The sequence below is a fragment of the Spodoptera frugiperda genome, chromosome 17 (genome assembly GCF_023101765.2).
Source record: "Spodoptera frugiperda isolate SF20-4 chromosome 17, AGI-APGP_CSIRO_Sfru_2.0, whole genome shotgun sequence".
NCBI classification, from domain to species: domain Eukaryota; kingdom Metazoa; phylum Arthropoda; class Insecta; order Lepidoptera; family Noctuidae; genus Spodoptera; species Spodoptera frugiperda.
This window is the reverse complement of record NC_064228.1, coordinates 6737252-6759358: the sequence shown is the minus strand read 5'-3', so window position 1 is coordinate 6759358 and position 22107 is coordinate 6737252. Positions and strand designations below refer to the sequence as shown.

Below are 22107 nucleotides of genomic sequence, written 5' to 3'. Positions count from 1 at the left end.
TATAAATATTTATTATTTTCAACGCGAAAAGTGTACCTGAGCAACATTGCAAAAAACCATTTGGCAAATGGTAAACAAATGAGATGTGCGCATTTTAAGTAGGTGATGTTGTGTATTGAAAGCTCTCGTTGTGAGTCGGTTTCAAACTTAGTATACGTTTAAGTTTTTTTTATAACGTCACGCCTTTAATCTCCGAAGGGGTAGGCAGAGGTGCACATTATGGCACATAATGCCAATGTACACCCACATTTCACAATTTATGTTGTAAGTCCCATGTAATAGGTGGTGAGCCTATTGCCACATTTCCAGACTCCGTGCTACTACTGAGAAATTTTCGAAAAACCGAAAAAAGCCCAGTAATACTTCGCCCGACCCGGGAATAGAACCCGAGACCCTTTGCCCGGCAGTCGCACTTGCAACCACTCGGCCAACGAGGCAACTTAGTATAAGTAATAAAGTAAAAACTGAATATACATATTATATTATTAACATAAACTACTAGACGAAAACTCTACTGGTTTCAAGGTACACCGGAACTTATACATATAGGTACAGCATATAAGCAGACCTCATATTTTTGTCTAATAAGTAGAATTCGATAATGTTATAATAATTTATTAAAGGTTCCTTCATTAAAATTATTAGACAAACAGATTTTTTGCTAGATCTGAACATGGGGACCAGTAGACCCCCATAGAGTAAGCCGCGCGCGCTTGTTCCAATTTATTTAGTCCAGGGGCCTTAGTCTGCTATTACAATTGTGTCAGAATGGTCGATCATTGAGCTCCGTCCCTCTCGCACTGATCAATGATCGACCATTCTGACACAATTGTAATAGCAGACTAAGGCCCCAGAGCTATAACCTCGCGATATTTAAAAATATACGTACCAGCAGACTCGACATGTCTCCGGAGATCGAAGTCGTCTCTATCGACGGGCAGGTACCGCGTCAGAGGGCGCTGGGACTCGCTGTACGGCGCCACGCCGCGCCGACTGCGCCGCGGCGCTGAGCTCAGTGATACTGTGGAAGATGCATTACATATCTATACTTATATTATAAAGCTGAAGAGTTTGTTTGTTTGTTTGTGTTTGTTTGAACGCGCTAATCTCCGGAACTACTGGTCCGATTTAAATAATTCTTTTTGTGTTGGATAGTCCATTTATCGAGGAAGGCTATAGGCTATAAAACATCGCGCTATAACCAATAGAAGCCGAGCAGAGCGGGTGAAACCGCGCGGAAGTAGCTAGTAGTGATATACTTTGCCAAACGCAATAACTAAAAACCACTCCGTTCCTATTCCTGATCTTCGAACCGGACCTACGGAAACCCGCCAGATATTACTAAGTTCTGGCAGTGATTTCACCAGTATTTCCGTGCGTTAAAAAGGGTGGGTGATACCAAATTTCATCAAAATCCGTTCAGTATTTTCAGCGTAATTGACGGAAAAACGACCAAACTTTTACATCTATAATGTTAGTGTGATGATAATCACATCACACCATTAATAGTCTATAAATGGCCGCTGCTGACCAAAAACCTCTTCTCGCACGGAGGGGTTTTACCGTTAATCACCATGTTTGCTCAATGAGATTGTGATAGTAATAATTGCAGTTTATTAACCAGAAAATAAAGAAGAAATGCCAAAGTTTCATACAAACTTTCATCGCCTATTTTATCCCTTTAGGGATAGGATTGATCAAAATTCTTTCTTAGCGGATGCCTACGTCATAACATCTACCTGCATGCCAAATTTCAGCCCGATCCGTCCAGTGGTTTGGGCTGTGCGTTGATAGATCACTGTGTCAGTCAGTCATCTTTGAGTTCTATTTAGATTTAGATGACTAGTTCTTATAGAAGATGTTATTGAGTACTTACAGATATTATCCCTGCTAAAATCGGAGGCATGGCTGAGCGGGCGGCTGTCGTCGCTGCGTTTGTCGTCCTCCGTCGATTCCGTGCGCGAGTTCCTTACTTGGAGCTGTGGACAAACAAACATACGAGGTTTAGAACATTGTTGGTGATAATGGTGAAGAAGGAGGAGGAAAGGAGTGTCCAGAAGTTCTGTGTGAGAATTTACTCTTTACACACTTTTTGAGATATTTAGGTGTTAAATGGGACGGTGCGGTAGAGGTCTAACAAGCTCGTTTACCGAAACATACCATAAGAAAATATTTTTAAAACGAGCAGAAGGATCTGAAGGTAAGCAATCGCCGCTGCCCATGGGCACCCGAAACGCGAGAGGCGTTATGGCGCGTTTACATTAGGTCGGTCGTAGGTCGGTCACCGAAGGCGGCGGCCGCATTCGGTTTCACAGACACCGAATTAATACGGCCAAACCGAATACGGCCAAACGAATACCTGTTTATATTAGTTGGTGACCGAATACGGCCTGCAGCCGAATGCGGTCTAACCGACTAATGTAAATGCGCCATTACAAGTGCGTTCTCGGCCTTTTGGGGGTTTGGAATTTAAGGGTTATTGGGGGAACCGCTCCGCACCCGCTTACACAACGAAACATAACACGAGGGTTGTTTCACGTAAGTTTTCTGTGAGGCCGTAGTGTCAATCCGATCGACCCGGCCCATTCGTGCCGAAACATGGCTCTCCTACTCTTAGCTTAGCTTCGTTTCGCACTATTAGAGACGCTTTAGTTAGAGTGTTTTTAAACAGTTCAAAACTGACAAACTGACAATCCTGATGCAATTTCCATCAGACAGTTTGAGACAGGTTTTCAAAATACTCCTTCATTATAATTCGTGTTTGCCAGGTATTGTTTAGGCGGCGTGGTTAAAAATAGTGCATTGTTTTCTTGGGAGAATATTTTTAATTTGGATCTCTGGTACATCGTGCCGGTGAACTGAATTAAAAGGAGTGGGGTGAACACCTTTAAAATAGTGCGTGGTTTTTTTTGTGTCCATGATAGGTATATTAATAAAATTTATAGAAGGGATCGCTTGATTAAAGAAATTGTAGTATATTGCACTCTTTTTAATTTATAATAACTTTCATGATAAACATCACAGTTTACTCACGTAAATTCATAGAGAAAAGCTCTACTACGACGCGATGTCGCTGCTCACGACGAAGAGTCCCTCTGTGACTCGAAACTAGTAGAGCTTTTCTCCATTAATATACGTAAGTAAACCGTGATTTTTAGTTAATTTATATTGAACTCTACTCGTATTTTTTCAAGTAAACTGAAAGACCTTTATTGGCAGTTTTGCGTGCCCAATATTCAATAATTAAAAACGTTTAAACATCAGTTTGTTGTGTGGTTTACGCAAATAAGCTAGGGGTTCATAGTCTTGTCAGATAGCAGCACAAAATTCGCCGCGTCGTTTGTCGCGCAATGCCGCTTAATCCATGACTATGAGCCCCTAGCGTGGCTTGAAACTTGTCGAGTTACCTCGTAAATTAATTATGTGAGTAAGCCCGTCTCACAAGAATTATAATACATTAATAACACACATAGAATACTTACAAACACAGGTCTAGGGTTGCACGGGAGCCCCCAATGAGAACTCTTAACCAAAGTCAACCAGACAGACATAGTTATTGTAATCACTTATATTTCACTTATACACTTAAATAAACTTATACAAAATCACTGTTTGTTACAGTCAAACATAATTTTAACACTTTAGACAGTTTAATTATATTTTATTCCTTGTTTTTATATGTTTTATAGTGTTCGAAATCTGTCGTTAATAAGTAGGTGTTGAGTTGTTTATGTTATTGCGACGTTTATTTTATTGTGGGTATTTTATTCTCATCTATGATAGTTAAATTGGCGATGCATAAGTTTTGTTGCATTTCTAGTTAGAAAATATGGATTTTAAATTATTAAAAGATACCTAATACTTTGCTACGAGAAAATGACAGACAATTTTCGAAGTATGTTTACAGCTATATTTGCTTTGACTTGAAGCTGCGGAGTGCCTAGCGACCGAAACTCCGGCTCGAAAAGCAGGAGTAGTTTTTAGTCAGTAAAAGTCTGACACTCCCTCCCACCTCGCCCAGAAGTTTTTGGATGATTTCCCCCCTCAAAAAACAGCTATATTTACTTTGGTATTATCAGCTGCTTATGGCAATTATCTTAGTATACTTAGTTAGTTCTAATGTTCGATCTATTTCTTATTTAAAATCAAGTACCTTGTTACCTACCTACCAACTTACCTAAGCTGATGTAACACTTTATTTTAAGGAGTAGTGTATGTGAAAATGCAAATATTTACTATTTGTCTACGTGTTACCATGGTGTTTACACAATGGCCGGATTTGGGAACCCATAAACATAACACTATGCTTGTTTCTCCCCAGTAGGAGAAGCCATGTTGTAATGAATGTAAGTTTTTAAGGTGTTATGTATACGATGTGATACAACGGACTCGTTATATTCAAAACTGGGGGACATTTCATTTACCGAATCTTTGAAATATCAAATGGGCCGTAATTTTAATTTGCTAGTTCCGAGATTTTTCTGACCCTATCTCTATGCAACTTAGAATTGTTGAGAGTTTTATGCCGATAAGCACTTATCGAAATTAGCGAATCATTTAGTCAACTTAGAATTTTATTTTTCGTTCGAATTACCAATTGTATAACCATTAAACATGTATAGGTTTACTAGCTGACCCGGCAAACTTTGTACCGCCTCAAATATTATTATTTTTTTCACCTTTTATACCTCCCCTGGACTTGCACAAACTATTTAAGGCCAAAATTTGCCAAATCGGTCCAGCCGTTCCCGAGTTTTAGCGAGACTAACGAACAGCAATTGATTTTTATATATAGAGATTTCGAAATATGAAGAGATTTTCTTTAAATTCTGTCATTAAGATTGACTAAGTCCGACAGAAAATAGAAAAGGGTCAGTATAACCTTGAGCCTTCCCTCCTACAGCGTCGATCAGTCTGGATACACCAATCTAAAATTAAATATACTTCTCAAACCCATCCTACGCGAATATTTTGCGTATATAACGAATATAAATTCAGTTTTCGCTGTAGTTTATCAGAGAGGAAGATATATTGTAGTATGTAATTTTGAGTTGTAGGTAAAAATAGATAGAGTTGATTCGCTAGTTATGTTAAGTTTATGAAAATGGATTTAAGCGATAGTCGATTGAACGAATAGAAAACTCAAGGGAATGACGAAAATTTTGACATGACATGTCACTGCTTAAGTCATTCTGTCTCTAGGGAAGTGGAAACTATCGTTTTCTTTTTATTCTCCTCTAATAATATTTTCTGATTTATTTCGTTGATCTTTTGTTCACTAAAATCACACACTAAAATCCTAGCTAAAAGATGAAACTTTGATGTATAAATATTACGCCAGCTTCTATTAATACAGTCAACAATAAACGACTTAATTTTAGCAAAGATCTAGTAACAATATGAGTATTATTCCATGAACCTGACACCCGGAAATGTTTACAATTATGACATTTATCAACATTATAATCGTCATCATCTCAATTCACAGAATTGTTTGACATTGACAATCAGTTTGACAGTTCCACAGATCAAAAAGATTTGACACAACTGACAGTTCCGTTACCACAGATTCAAAATAGAATACTTTTTTTTATTAAATGCAACGTCACGCCTTTTACCATTACGGCACATAATGCCGCTATACAATGTACACCCACTTTTCACCATTAGTGTTTTAAGTCCCATTTAATAGGTGGTGAGCCTATTGCCATATACCTGGCACATTTCCAGACTCTATGCTACTACTGAGAAATTTTCGAAAACCGAAAAAAGTCCAGCAACACTTCGTCCGACCCTGGAATCTAACTCGATACCCCTTGCCCGGCAGTCGCACTTGCGACCACTCGACCAAGAAGGCAGATTAAAACTTATTTTTTTATTAAACACCAATGAATTTAACGATGCAACACTTCAACGATGACTAATCGTCAATAAGTTAAATTCTAAAACACGCAATAAATCATTTTATCAACATATTTAACGTTGGTTGGCTCGTGGCCAGAAATTGGGCATCTTACCTTAATTTATTCTCATTTTATGAGTCGCGTTTACGATATGAGTTTGCGAGTGACATCTTATTTTTTTAATAGTTTGTTTAATATACCTATATACCTACAATACATAGGTATAGATTTAGTGCTTGGCAATGACCTAGCTAAGACGGTCGTTTCATTTTCTCGGTTGATTTAAGAAGGGGTGCGCGAAAAAGAAAATATTGAACAATCTGCCGACTTCTATCTTTCCTGAGAAATACAACCCGGGTGTTTTCAAGGTCAGAGTAAATAGGTACTTTCTAAGTTTGTGTGCTCCATCTTCGGTCACATCTTCGCTTCGCCGTCCTGGCAGTAAGCGGGTTGGCGGCCAAACGCAGACTTATCAACGTTAAAAATGTTGAGATATCGTTACAAACAAGTTTACAAAGCTTTGCTATTCAATGTGGTAATACTCCCACCTTGTTGATACTCCATTGACAATGAAGCAGACTGCGAAGGAGTTCATCCTGTGTTATATATGTGGGTGCGTTTACGCAAATATACCTACACATTACACGCAGACTTCAAATAACAAGTTATGAATCATAAGATGAATTGTCCAGTAAGATAATTTCCACGATACGTGTGTTGCGTAAACTGGTGTAGTAGATGAGGGCGTAGAGCGATATTTTTACGGTAATGCAATGGAAACGTTACCGCGTTCAACCCTCTGATTGGCCAAATCCATTTAAACAACCAATCAAGAGGGCTAAACGCGGTAGAAAAAAACTCACACTTAGTTCTCAGATCGATCCGGAGCTGCGGATAGGTTACAGGGGCTCCGACTCAAAAAGAAGGAGTAGCAACGGCGTGGTTTTTAGTCAGTAAGAGTCAGACATTCGCTCTCGCTTCGTGCAAGTGCAGGAGAAGTCATTGGATGACTTTCTCCCTCAAAAAATAACCCTCAGACCATTTAGTCACTACATTAACTGTGCACTTTTTTTAAGGGATAGGGGAAGAACGAGCAGATAGATCACCGGATCAACTGATGATAAGTAATCAGGAAAATTAAAACAATTCTGCACTGAATAGCCAGCCCTATTATAAGAATGGAGTGCCGCCCACCAAACGTTATGATGTCTGCGATGACGTCACAAATTCCTGATTCTATTATATCCACCTATCAGATCTCCGCGAGTTGTGTGTTTGGCTTTATCCAGTTTTTCTTTTGAAAATATTGTTTGGAAACAATTGTTTTCTGTTTTTCCGATGTTTGTAGGAAGATTTTGGGTTTTTTTTTTGCCAAACATCTTAGGCTCTAGACAGACGGACTGACAGCCAACCGTGAAGCCCAGCATTATGTGAACTGTACATCTGACTGCACGCAGACTGCAATCGGACTGCACGTTTGATTTGTGTCCTCCTATCAACTGCATTAATACTCCCTTGAACCAAATTTTTGGACCTTCTTAACCCCGCTAAAATTTTTTCCTTAAATGGGATCAATCGGGACTTTTGACACAATGTTTATAATTGTGATTTAAACATTTATACCAATTTTAAGCTAGGTGTGAATTTGTCGAGGGTTTACTGATTTTTTGGTCTAATTTGACCGAACTATTTACTTTTCTATACCTAAGTAATAAGGTACCTTTTTAATGGACCTCAAATCTTTAATAATGAGAACTAAATGGCTACTTTGTAAGAAATATTTTACGAGTCATAAGTCATGTTGGGTGTAGGATGGGAAATTGGCCAGTCTCATCGTACAAGTTATTACCAGAATGTTGTTTAATAAAGCCATAAATCTCGCTCTATCTCAGTTTTGTATATTCTAAATATTCTTAAGACTCGCTCGCTATACACATATTTCTTATTTTTTAAGATGAACTGCGCAAAACAGGCGAATTTAAAGACTGGGAGCTGGTGAGATTATGAAAAGAGTTATGAGATTTATAATATGAGAGACGGGTCAAGGATTATTGTTTATTTTTTAATTCTGTTAATCTTTTTAACTACGTAAGGGGTCTGAAAATAGTGATTGTATTTTCTTTTAGAATAGAGGGCTTATTACGAGTTTGTTTTACGTTTAACAAGACCGAAATCGAAGCGCGTTAGGCGCTCTGATTGATTGGTTCATTCGCACCGGCCACTAATTAATACAACAACACTACCAATTAATAAAATACTTGTATAAAAAATCATATATCATGAAATGAAAATCAGAAAACGCTAATGGCTTCGTATCTTTGCTGCCAAGTGTAGTTATTTTTCTTGTTTCTCGATTTTACTTCTTTTTACATGGCAACAGCATTCTTTAGTTAACAGTTACGTCTTTTGTCCGTCAGTAATTACCAAAAATTTACGGTCAATCTAACTTCGCAGTACAGCTACACATCTTTAACGATACAGTACGGGTATGAGCAGATTGGTATGCGATTAGTAAACACAAAGATGAACAATGCTACGGTATGACGCGGGAAACTGTGTGTGACTAACATATTATATGCGTTTGTATGTGATATATTTAGATATAACTAGTTATGTAGAGATTGCTGAAAGATGGGTTGCGTTAGGTTTATTATTTCATTAGGTATAACTTATAGACGATAGGTATATTCTAAGTCTACATAATGATCCATGATATAATATAATAATGACAAGGATTGGCCGCAAAAAGCTTCAACAGAGAGGAGTGGAAGGACAGTAGGGAGGCCTTTGCCCTGCAGTGGGACGATCATGGCTGAAATCTAAATCTAATGATCTATACCGGTCGCCCTATCACATCACATCATCAGTCTATAAGTGACCACTGCTAACCAAAGGCCTCTTCTCACACGGAGAAGGTTTGAGCATTAATCACCACGCTCACTCAATGCGGGTTGGCGATTTCAAACTTATAATTAGAAATTATAAGCCAAGGTTTCTTTACGACGTTTTCCTTCACCGTTTGTCAGTGGTGTCTAAATAATATTAGAAAGTACATATAACTCGGAAAAAGTTACATTGGTACTTGACATTGGAAGGTTTCAAACTGGGATGATGATGAGTAATCATTTGCCTGATCCAGTTGTCAAATTAGTTGGATTTGGAGGTCTCCAAACACAAATTGAATTTGAATTTTAAGTCTTTCTGCCTTGAGGTAGTCATTGATGGATGTATGTCAGTATTTCAAATATCATTCTGAAGGCAATGCCAATATTAATGCATGTTTCCAATATTTGTTTACAGAAGCTAACCTGCATGGAAGATCAAAGTGATTTCTAAAATTATGGACTAAAAGCATCCCTTTTTCTTACATATTTTTTTTTTTACTTTGGAGGGTCGATGTTTGTCCTGTATTTCGCCTGATGGTAAGTGATGCGGCTTACGATGAAGCACGTCTGCCCGTAAGCAACCTATTCATTCGGGCTTTGAAGACACCCAGGTTATACCCATCAGCAAACACAGATTCCGGCAAAGAATTCCACTCCCTAGCAGTTCGCACTAGGAAGCTTGAAGTGAAGCGCTTCGTGTGAGTGGGTGGGAAATCTACCATATTTTCATCAGTTTACACCATTTGTTCCCTTTTGCACTGTTTACGTTATTTAAAATGACTTTATGAATGAATGACGCATTCACTTGTTTCTCTGAAAGCACGTGGGTCGAGGTGGTGAGGCAGATATCCTCTAGTTTTCACATTTGAGTAATCTATTTTTGTGTTTTCATAAATAACTTGTTATTGTGATGGTTCAATTAGAAAAAAAATGTACGCAGAAATGAGCAATATAGTTGTTACTATATTTTGAAATCTTGACCTAATAATCTCATATATGAAGATCTAAAATTGCACTCTCCAATTTTACTGTCTTATGAGACATTGTAGTTGTATTCAACAAAGAAAAACACACAGCGCGTATGTAACTGCGAAGAAAAGCTAGTTTAAACACATTACATCTTCTATTTACATTATAAGTACTAATTTTAGGCTAGCATAAATTGTACATACATACATACATATCGTCACGCCTTTAATCCCCGAAGGGGTAGGCAGAGGTGCACTTTATGGCACGTAATTATACCACTGTGTACACCCACTTTTCACAATTTATGTTGTAATTGTGAAAAGTGGGTGTATTACTATTGCCTTATACCGGGTACATTTCCAGACTCCGTGCTACTACTGAGAAATTTTCGAAAAACCGAAATAGAACAAGTAATACTTTGCCCGACCCGGAAATCGAACCGGAGATCGAACTTGTTCGGCAGTCACACTTGTGACCACTCGACCAACGAGGCAAGTACTAATTTTAGGCTAGCATAAATTGTACATAGCTCTATATATTAAGTTATTATGACCAAGAAACAGAATTATGACTGCCATAAAACCTATCGTTGTCCCTTGGAGGTGCGAACTAATATATTGTTCGGAGATGACGCATTTAAATTGAAATGTTTCAGTTTATGATACTACGCTTGTTTCATTTCTTTGTCAGTTATTAGTAATGGCTTTATTTGCGAGGTTATTGTTGGTGTAGAAAGATTTTAGAAGCATTAAATTAACCTGTTGTATGTCGGAATGGAGATCTAAGCGAGAGATAATGCGTTAATCTGTTGTTTTTCTGAACGTAGATCTACGCGAGACACAATGTGTTTTCTATTGTGTTTAAAGATAAGAGGTTGAAGAAGATTTTGTATTTTTCGAAAACAACAGGCCAAGCTATCTTTTTCTAAGGGGGAAAATCATTAAGTTACTTCTCCTGCCTTGGGCGAGGTGAGAGGGAGTGTTAAATAACCACCCTGTTACTACTCCGCTTTTCGAGGCGGATCCCCGGTAGCCCGCTAGGCAGTCCGCAGCTCCATCCGAGATACATAACTCACTAATAGATTATGAGGCTCGTTTACATAAGAGAGGCACACTTGGCAGGCTGGTAGAAAGATCGCAGTTAGGTAAAAGTTTCAACCATAAGACGAAGGTGGTTTAAAGCCAGTATGTTTTTGAAAAGCCTTTTAGAATTTTTATTGGAGAATTTATCAAATAAAAAGTAAATATTCCGTTGCTATGGTAACCCGGTGGAAATCCTTTGGCAACGTAGTGTAAGATATGAATTGACAAAATTCCTACGCGTGAAATTATTTTCATACAGACGATATATTCGTAGTGCAATTTAAAATTACGGGTCAAGGAAAGTTCTTGTCCGATTAATGGAAACGAAAAATGCAAGTAACGTTGTATCTACGAATAAATTAAATGCTTTATAATTTTTATTCCTTTTTTGTACCTGTATTTTCTGTACCTGTAATTTATGTAAATTACCAACTCATTTACGAAGATTTCATTAATTTTAAAAATTCACTAAAACACAACACAATAAAATTACACAAATCACTTTTTCTAATTTTCATAAAAAAAAATATTATTTACGAAAAAATCCACACGTCAATTTTCCCGCGCGATTTGACATCAACGACTACAGACTACAGAGTACGGTGTAAGTTTTTAAAATATTTTTTTAAACAGCCTCGCCCTTGTTCCGAGCGCGCGGTCATGCGGCCTACGTTCGCCGTCGCACTAGTGGTAAGGAAGATAAAATTAAAAATGTTTATTTTAGTTATGTTGATACGTGGGCGGGATAGAGTGTAAATTAATGTTTATTATTTACACCCGGTTATACACCGTCGTTATGGACATTTTCAAAAACGATGCCGACATTTTTTTGATCTTGTTAAGGTTTTAATACTTTGAAGAAAGTAGGGCAAGTGACCCGGTTGTGGCCATCGACCCCTTTGTGGCCATTTGGGCCTTCAAATATTTATAACTAAGGCATGGACAAATAAATTACTCTGTGATGTACAGTATTTAAAATATTGAATATTGGAGACACTGATACCGTTGGCAGCTTTGATGTGTCAAACTTCACTTCGATGCAACAAGTCATTCTTTTTAGTTGAGGGTGAAATTGTTAAGTTCTTAACAAAAAGGCTAAGGCGAGCGGATGAGGATTTGGTTTTTATTTTTTAAATCTTTGCTTATTGTTTGGATGTTTATGTTAATACTACATGAAGAATATATTGTCTAAGTGAAATTAAAGTTATTTTGTCGCCATATGTTTCTGAAGTGAGGTTTTTAGAAGGTGGCCACTAATGGAGACAAAATTATGAATTTCTCCATCTTTGGCCACATGGCTGGCCAAAACTAGTGTACATAGACACCCCACTTCTTCCCCTTTATTTTATCGTGGCTTTTTTTCCTTGGCTTTACATATCAACAAATACATATTTTTCATTTTCAGAGATGCAATAAATTGCCTTCACACAAAGGGGAGGTCAGTTTAATTTGCAGCTTTTACCAACGTCATATAAATGTTGATCTCTTTATTTGTAAGTTAAATTCAAGTGAAGTAATAATATTTCATATTTTCCAAGCTAAATAAAAACCATTGTTTGTAAAATGTCCAATTTAATTAATATTTTTTTATTACTTTTATTGTATTTTTTGATGGCCAGAACTGGCACACGACCGTGGCCAGAAATGGCACGAATCTGGCCAAAAATGGCACAAACTCCCTTTTTTTTGAGTGCTTTTTTATACAGTTATTTTTCTATTGGACGTTCTTTAAAAAAAGAGTTTCTTAGGCAAGGTTAATACATGTTTTTTACAAGAAATATGTTCGTGATAACAAAAACTATAAGTTAAGAAAGCCTCAAAGTCGACAAAATTCTTAAAGTGGCCACAACCGGGTCACTTACGATAATTGGTTTTAAAACATAAAAATAATTCATTGAGGTTAAGGGTTTTATTGAACTTTGAGGGAAAGTCATAAAATTTTCTAGCTTTCATCTACGTATTGTACTAAAATACGACACAAAATTTGGTCAATTTTATTTAGTTAGGTATAGACAAAAAACACTCACTATTATTCATTCTTTGCGAATATTCTTTAAAAAAAAAATACATAATTTCCATCTTGATACGCTTGCCAATGTGTCAGGTTTGTAAACAAGTGGACATTTATTTTAATTCTGTTTACATGACAGTAAAATATTAGTTTTTAATGACATCCCGCGCGGTCGAGTGCGTTCGAAAAGCATTTTGATTCAAATTAATGGAGGGATTAATTGGATTGAGATGGATTGATGGGTGCTGTCTTGGAGGTTATTTAAGGTACCTACATTATTGCGGAAATACGAAGAATTTAACATGAAGGTCAGTAGAACTGTTGTCTAAGACATTTATAAAAGTTTCTTTATGTTTTTTTAAACTGTGGGCTTGGACGAAGAAGTGCGAGTGAAAAAGATTTAAATATTTTATTAAATTTATTTTAAATAATTAACCACATTTTTTATGTATAAAAATGTGATTTTGACGACAAAAAAGAACGTTAACTTTAAAATGCTCTTTAAAAATAACATTGTCTATCTGATATTACGAATACATATAACATTATGAATCATGTGTACATTTTTCATTTTGATTACATTGATTGTACAAAAAACCCAAAGCAATAAATATTGATACTAACCTATCTAAGGAATGAATTAGGATTAACAACGGATTAACTTGATGGACTGCGATAGCTGTGTTTAAAATAACTTCACGTATTTAATATTCTATTATATTACAGCGTAAGCTTCATCAATAGCCCGAGATAATCCTCTGTTAGTCTATGGTGTTCGCTTCGCCGTCCTGGTAGTAAGCGGGTTGGTGGCCAAAACGCAGACTTATCAACGCTAAAAAAAATGGTCGAAAACATAAACGACATTGGATGTAGGACGGCGAGCATGGATAGCACGGATATAGAATATCGATCTTCAAGCAGACTGCCTTGCGTGGGGATTACCTGCGGACTGTCTAACGGGTTACCGAGCTCCAACTCGAAAACCAGGAGTAGGAACGGGGTGGTTTTTAGTCACTAAGAGTCTGATACTCACGTCTGACAAAGCGTGAGAAGAAATTGGATGATTTTCCCCTTAAAAAGGTTAATGTTCGACTTCTGATATTGGTTCTATTGAAAATCTGTCAAAAACCTAGATTGATCGAAAGATTTTGTATTAAATTGAACTATTTGTTAAGTCCTAAACAGTATCTGGTTATTCACATTTATAATATTAGTATACCTACATAGATAAAAAAATACTATTCAATGAAATGGAGCAAACAATCACGATAATAGGTTACATAAATAAGTACTTATTATATTAAATGAGTTATATGTCGTACTCTCTGACTTTGAGATATAGATTGGCAATGATATTTATCTAGAGAAGATTAACGCTAATTTGCTTTACATAATAATGTAATTAATTGTAATTAATAATAATACTAAGTTTGTCCCAGAGAATTTATCTATTTTGAAGTATCGATCATGTGAGAAAATGAATTTTATTTTGTTCTAATCTTGATATTCGTTTTTAATTTCTTGTGGTGGTATAATTCTTGTAATAAGTGTTTCTTCCTATTTAAACAATGCTGTCTGACTAACAAGAAATAATAACTTTCGCGCCACGACATGACCCTTAATTATTAATTCTATTCTGTTTTTTTTTAAAGTTTAACACAAAAAACACAAAAACAAATATCCGATCATCCTCCACAGTACCTCCTTGATTTTTGAAGTCGGCGAAAATAATAAAAACTTACCGCTCTTTCGTACATCCGAACATCTTTTCGCATTTTTATAACACAATCACTTTTCAATAAAATCTATTTATAAATACTTAAATACCACAATTAACAACCCGATTACAACGAAAATTTTAGTCGAATGAGGTTGACCAAGGAATGCAAGGGTCGATAAAATCGATTAGCACCGATAAAAATATCGATAATTGTTCGATTATCGATATAATCGTAAGCACTTAAATTGTATGTTGTTTATTTATCGTATTTAGGCGTGGTTTGTGTATTTTGTTATCTTTACATCACTTCCTTATAGTGAAAGTGTTTTTGTTTTATTTTTAATGTTGTGTCCGGTTTTTCGGTTAAGGCACAATAGGGATGATGACGGGGTATGAAAATTAAAAATCTATTTAGACCTTCAGTTAGGTAATGTAAAAATATTAGACACGTATTTTTTTATTTTGTCATATAAGATAACAATACTTAGATAAAACGAATCAAAGTTTAGGAGTAGGTGCAAATACGTCATTTTCAACTACGTATAAAATATATCTAGAAGTGACGTCACGCGATAATTTAAATCGATATAACTTCGAAAATATTTGTTTCTGTGAGAAAAAAAAAATACGTGTCTAATATTTTAGAAAACATCAAGATGGACATTAAAAAGAAATTAGTCATCCACCCTATTTTATTAACGTGTGAAGGAAAAACATACTATAGCCTTGAGAAAAATCGAATTGATAGAAATTCTTTATAGAAATAATCAATCTAAATAACTTACACAAAAATTAAAACCGAAACCACCACTCGGCAAACCCATAAAATATTTGAATAATAACCGATTAAAAACTCACTTAAAACCATTTAGTGTTGCCAAGATAATAAAGAGTAGCCACCGGAAAAGCATAACTTTTTTTATTAAAATTTAAACTCTCCTTCTTATTTTAAATTAAAATTAACGGGCGATAGCAGGAAGTCCGTTGGTACATGTGAATGATCAAAGGAGTTTGGTTATAAAAATATTTTTTGGATGTGTTTCAAGAGAAATGTATGATTTGAAATGTAAATTATTGTATGACTGTGGCTCTGTCATTGTTTAACGGCTTTCTCATTATATATGTTATGTATACGAGTGTGTGTCTGTATATTATGTAATGTTTTTGAGTCCAAGATTAATGTGTTATCAATTTATCATGTTTTGCTCAATGATAATGGCAGATTTCGTATTTCTGTGTCAAATGTAATAATACAATGGATTACTAGTATCTGATTTGAGATCTTTTTTTGACGGAATGAGAATTTATGGTTTCTTTCGCGCGTAAAATGGTAATAAACGAGGAAGAGTTGAGTTTTTGTTTTGTAATTTATGTTACACTTATTTTTGTCCTTGAGAGCCATTCCAAATTGCGTAAGTAATGTATAATGGCCAAAATTTTTTGCGTGGAGCTGTTTTACGAAGTTATGATATACTTTATTACTCCGGATACTTTAGCTTATATAGGTAATTTAGTATTTTGAATGTAATATTATCCGCCGAAGTACTGATCGATCATTTCCTGCTTCCAGAATACCACACACATCATCAGCCTATAAGTGGCCACTGCTGAACAAAGGCCTCTTCTCACACAGAGAAGGTTTGAGCATTAATCACCACGCTTGCTCAATGCGGGTTGGCGATTTCAAACTTATAATTAGAAATTATAAGCCCAGGTTTCCTCGCGATGTTTTTCCTTCAAAATAACTTCAATTTCCCGAAATAGGAAACTTGACAGAATTCATTATTCAAATATAAAATGAAACCATTAATAATACCGAAGACAACTGAAGAAAAGTTACAGGTTCCCTGTAAACTGAAACGAATACAAGAGTTTCAGATTTCAGTGGAAATTCAGAAGATTTTACACAATTAATGGTAGTCTGAGAGATAGAAATATCTGTTCGTATGATAAAAATATTGATTTTGGTATAGTTATTATTGCTATTTTCACATTTGATGATCCCTATGTCGTCCACTATGTCCAGCAATGTACAGAAACGGTAAACGATTATGAAAATGATGAACCAAAAACTTTAGTCATTTTTCTTGTCAGAATTTTTAAAGTTCCGTAGCGTTTGTCGAGACTAACCAGTACACTAGGGACCAGATTGTTTTACGTTTAAAGTAATCGAAATAAGAGCGCGTTGGGTGCTTTGATTGGCTTGTTTATTCGTGCCAGCCAAGCAGAGAGCAGAGCTGACGACATAACGTGCTCTCCATAGTACACACGTTCACACCATTTAAATTGTAATTCCATTCCACCCATTGCACACGAGAAGTCAATATCCCTAGCATATCATATTTATTTCGAGCTTTCCCCACTAAAACCCATCGCCCTGTCATGTCTGACAGGAAAACTTTACAAATGGCGTATAAATGATGGAGAACAGTCTGTTCTGACAGCCAACTGATGGGCAGACGTACGAATATTATTCTTCGTAGGGTAGGCAGAGGAGGAAATGTTCTATATAATTTTTCCTTCTCGAAAACTTCCATTGTGAAATCATAAGTAAACTAAATGTCTATCATATTTCTAATAAATAGGTTGGAAGTGGCGCCAAGCGTCAATTCGATTGATTTCGGACGATTGATAAAGTCCAAACGCTTTGCTGCGAATGATAATAGATAATGATCTTAAAAGACAGATTGTAACAAGTGGAATCAGTGCAGCAGAATAAATCTAACAAGTTTTAAGACATTACTATATTCTAAAGATCCAGCTCAAAAAGGACAACGTTTGGATGCTTTCCCATCAGCTATGCTATGCTGATGCTGATGTAGTAGCTAAGCTACGAAACTACGTAACCGGCTCACTGATATAGCGCAGCCAGCGCAGCTCGAGTATGCAATAATCGATTGTAGGAAAGCCATCTATAGCAGGCATCCATATCACGCAACTTTTCATATAAAAAACATAGCTTAGCTATGTGTACCAATGAATATGATTGGTGGAAGCCAAACGCATCTACAGCAACGTAGCAAAGCACATCTCTGGTGGAAAAGCAAAAGCGTCTTAAAGATAAAGAATCCACCAAAAATATCACAGGAAAACGACAAATCTAACCGAATTAAGATCCTAATTCCTTTAACGTAGTAAGTAATGATCAAAGCAGATATTTCCAGCTCATAATGAAGTAAGGAAGTAAGAATTTAGACCATCCTGTGCATGTAAGGGAAATGGTCGTTTGTCTTTGTAACACAGGTGGTATTTAACTGTAGATAACCGCATATAAAGGTATACTACACTGTGCAAGAGAATTGGAGCTTTATTCACAACTTTATAGGGTTGATAATCGGTTGAAGAAACTGCAATTTTTGGGATAGTTTGGTAGGCGTGTGGAAAAAATTGTCGTCAGTGGAATTTGGGATTTATTCCTTAAGTATATGGTTGAAAATTTCTTAAACTTTGTGTCCACCATCGTTAGAAGAATTGATGGCTTTGTATGGGATACTTTTTCTCTATTTTTGTAACTGTCATGGCTACCGTTGCGGTTAGGAAGTGTTATTTCTGTCGTCTGTATATTTATACATACAGACAAGTGTCCCTATAAAAAATAATCTCTCTCTGTTACTCTACGTATTGATGGAATGGGCCCGAATTGATGAGACTATGAGAGAGGAGAGTTTTCCTTCAAAAACTTTATTTTATGACAAAAAGTAACATTATCCCTACACTTTTTTTTAAGGGGATAAATCTTCTAATGTTTTCTCCCGCCTTGGGTGAAGCGAGAAAGAGTATCACTATTGACTAAAAAGCACCCCGTTCCTATCTCTGTATTTCGAGCCGGAGCTCCGGTAACCCGCTAAGCAGTTTGCAGGTAATCCCCACGCTTGGCAGTCTGCTTGAAGATCGAAGTTAGAGTATCAGAAGTTTAGAGAATGCTGCAGCTAACTGCAGCAATTTTTAAATCACCCTTCAAAGTACAGATACTTTAGAAGCTGTTACACATACTTTGGAGGCTGGTCTGGTCACAGTTTTCGGACATAAGTGGATACAGAAGATAAAATAGAAGATTTGTCTTCACTTCTGCAGTCTATAAAATAATTTTCTGCCTGTGACGGGAACGCAAATCTAAAATTAGACGCCATTACTAGCTTATGACGTCACAGAATCCAGTTTACAGAGACAAACAGGTGTGCCATGTCTTAATTCCGTCATTCATACAAAGATATACAATTTAAACGTTGTTTACACTACTTTATTTATGTTTCAAACTATGACTATGTTATGGGCAGTGCTATATTTAAGTATCTACGTCTTGCATGTTGATAGTTATAGAAACTGTGAAATAGGGACAGCTTACTGCCAAACATCTTTAATATCAACTCGGTTCTGATCATTGCTGAGTATAGGACTCTTCAATAAGTACGCCACTGAGCCATCTTCAGTCCATCCATTTTCAGCCCTTCGCATCCAACCACTGCCAGTCACACAGCGGATATCGTCACTCCACCTAGCTTTTTGTTGAAGGGGGGAAAATCATCCACTTACTTCTCTCGTCTTGGGCGAGGCGAGAGGGAGTGTCAGACTCTTACTGACTAATAACCACCCCGTTCCTACTCCTTCTTTTCGAGCCGGAGCCTCGGTAAACCCGCTTGGCAGTCCGCAGCTCCGGCATGGAAGACCATAAGTAAGACTTTACTTGTCTTTTAGATTGAGCTCGACACCTCAAGACACACAGATGCATCCGTAAATCACCAGATCAATAAATAAACATCTGATTCATACAATTCAGGACACCAATAACTATTCCTTTGTAACCATGTGATTCATCACTTGATCCTTCAACTACCCGCATCGACACACCTCGTGAGAGGTCAGCAACCTTTACAAATGCATTCAATTAGACTATGTATCAAATAACTACATTCCAGATAGTCTGGCTAGTATATCTTTTGTTTGTTTTTATTTCGACTCAACGTGTAAACAAAAACATGTTCCCTTAACATGCGTTTAAATGAGTTAATGGATGCTGAGCAGTTGCATGCATTTGCATTTTTTTGCTAGGGTTAAAACTTTCGTGGAAATCAGTTCTTACCAGTGAAAATCGATTTTTAGAGAGAAGACAGACCGCTATTGCCTTGTTGCTACAATTATGGTAATGACAAGTCATCAGCTAATCCGTCTTGACTTTAAGTGCCCATGCATTTCAGTGGAATATTTGCGCAAATACTGTTTAAAATCATGGGATATTATGGGCCCTAGAGTTGCTTGAAAGTAATCGAGTAACGTCATTAAAGTTTTACTTAAATCGTATAAATTACAATACGATTGACACTATGTACCTAATACTGTATACGTGTATTACAATCGTCTTTTGTTCTAACTAAAAATATTTGTCCAGATATTTATGAAAAATGGGAGAGTCGGTGTATTTTATGTCTTGACGTTGCATCGTTAAATTAAGAACTGCAGTGTAGAATATTTGCTACATGCATGTTTAGTGTCTATTTGTGGCTTGTCCTTTTTGAAGAACAAATAACTTTTTATTGGAATTCCAACCTACATTGCTATTTTTATAATTTTCATCTTTTGTGTGTTGGCCAAATTCGGTTGAACGTAGGTAGGTATTTAATACTTATCGAGTATGCAATTGTAATTTTCTATTAAATGCATGGGTAATTGAGAAAATGCAGCCAAGAGGATATGTTATAACTGGATATCCCTTTAACATAATGCGTGACACTTTAGGTGAGCGCGGGACGTTACAAACCACACCGATTTTCCAACGTGGAGTCCCATCCTACAAAAAAGATGCTAATTGTCCACATTTTACTATGCCACTTTCTTAGCGCTTATAACCTATCTACAAGTTTTGTCACAGTATACAATCTATATTTCTTCATATTTCTCAGAAAACAGTCAGTATTGAAGATAAAACTATAGTTTAATAAATAAATGAGAAACTAGGTTACACTATGTTAGAATATGTAGACCATTGTTGATTAATTCTGTTTTCTTTCATTTAAGTGTTCTAAATAATTTAAGACGTTTGTATGTATGTGTTTAAGTTACCTGGTTTATTTTATTCATGAATACAATGAATCATGAAATAAATAAATGCATTTATTATTTTGTTAGGCACTGGCCACTGTCAGGTCTTAAAATCAATATTCGGATCTTCGTTCAGAATAAACCTTTTTAGGTCCAAAGTATCTACACGCAGGGAAACCCAATTACTCCCCATGTCAATCTCCGCAATCCCCAAATCCCGCCCTCTCCCAAAAGGTTGGCAACGCACTTGTAACTGCTCTGGTGTTTCGGGTACCCATGGGCGACGCCGATGACTTTGACATTAAGTGATCCGTCTATTTGTTTATCGGCTTATACCATCAAAACATACATTTTACGATGCCCATTCATTGAGTCGCGTAATGCTAAATGTCTCAGCAAATAGTTTCACTACAGTGTCAATATCGGTAGCCAATATTTATACAACTACTTTAACTAGAAGAGGTTTCTCTTTCTGACAGGTTTATGTATTAAAAAAACACTCTAATTTGCAATACGTATCTGGATTACGTTTACACTATTAGAATACACTAGAGAATTTTAATATCAAAACTTGGACTGCATGGTTTGCGCAGTAGTAGGCCAAACGGGTACCCGGTACACGGTTTGGATTTGATTCTCACATGGAACCAATTCTTCGTGTGATCTCCAAATTGTTGTTGCAAATACATTACCCCCTTTCCCCAACTACCCTTAAATTCCTAACCCCCAAAAGATCGACAACGCACTTGTAACGCCTCTGTTGTTTCGGGTGTCCATAGGTGGTGGCGATTGCTTACCATCAGGTGATTTATCTGCCCGTTTACTGGCTTATACCAAAAAACATAATAATGTGCTTAAAATATCTTCAAAATGTTTTAGCCAAAGAAAATAATGAAAATCACATGACACAACGACTGAATACTTTACAGTATAATGACACATGTTAACAGTTTGTCAACGCAAGATGGCGGCTTAAAATAAATAAAAACAAACCACTCACCTCCTCTATGGACGATGACATAAGACCGGAACTGTAACAAAAAAGAAATAATGTTAATACACGCACTTCTCTTATGACGTAGACAAATGCAGTTACAGAGTAACTTCTGGGAATGGAATTTTGAGATGGGGTTGTGGGTTGATTTATTGATACACTAGCGGACCGGCAAATTTTGTTTTGCCTTATAAATGATTTAATCAAAATATTAAAAAAAAATTAAGTGTGAACAACCCTTATTAGACAGTAGTCAGTACTCAGACCTACTGAATACGCATATAAAATTTGGTAAAAATCGGTAAAGCCGTTTTGGAGGAGTACGGTAACTAAATATTTACAATATTACTGAGATTTATTGTGTAAATACAAAATTTATTTGACTTATACCGGCAAGAGAATTAATCTACTTCTAGAATCGTGATGTGAATGTCTTCTGTACAATCGCACTCAATTGGCAATATCTATTGTATATTCCCTATTTCATCAAACTTTTATCATTTTTAA

The 22107-nt window shown here is 36.3% G+C and overlaps 1 protein-coding gene across 3 annotated transcripts in view; it reads right to left on the bottom strand.

Moving 5' to 3' along the window:
• LOC118276597 (pleckstrin homology-like domain family B member 2) overlaps nucleotides 1-22107 on the bottom strand; it is a 122886-nt gene that overhangs the window by 4441 nt on the left and 96338 nt on the right. For all 3 annotated transcript variants that reach the window (XM_035594943.2, XM_050699880.1, XM_035594944.2), the window contains 3 exons: nucleotides 21607-21637; nucleotides 1877-1979; nucleotides 890-1021 (listed from right to left, as the gene is read on the bottom strand). In XM_035594943.2, coding sequence (XP_035450836.2) covers nucleotides 890-1021; nucleotides 1877-1979; nucleotides 21607-21637 — 266 coding nt within the window. The remainder of the gene's footprint in view (nucleotides 1-889; nucleotides 1022-1876; nucleotides 1980-21606; nucleotides 21638-22107) is intronic.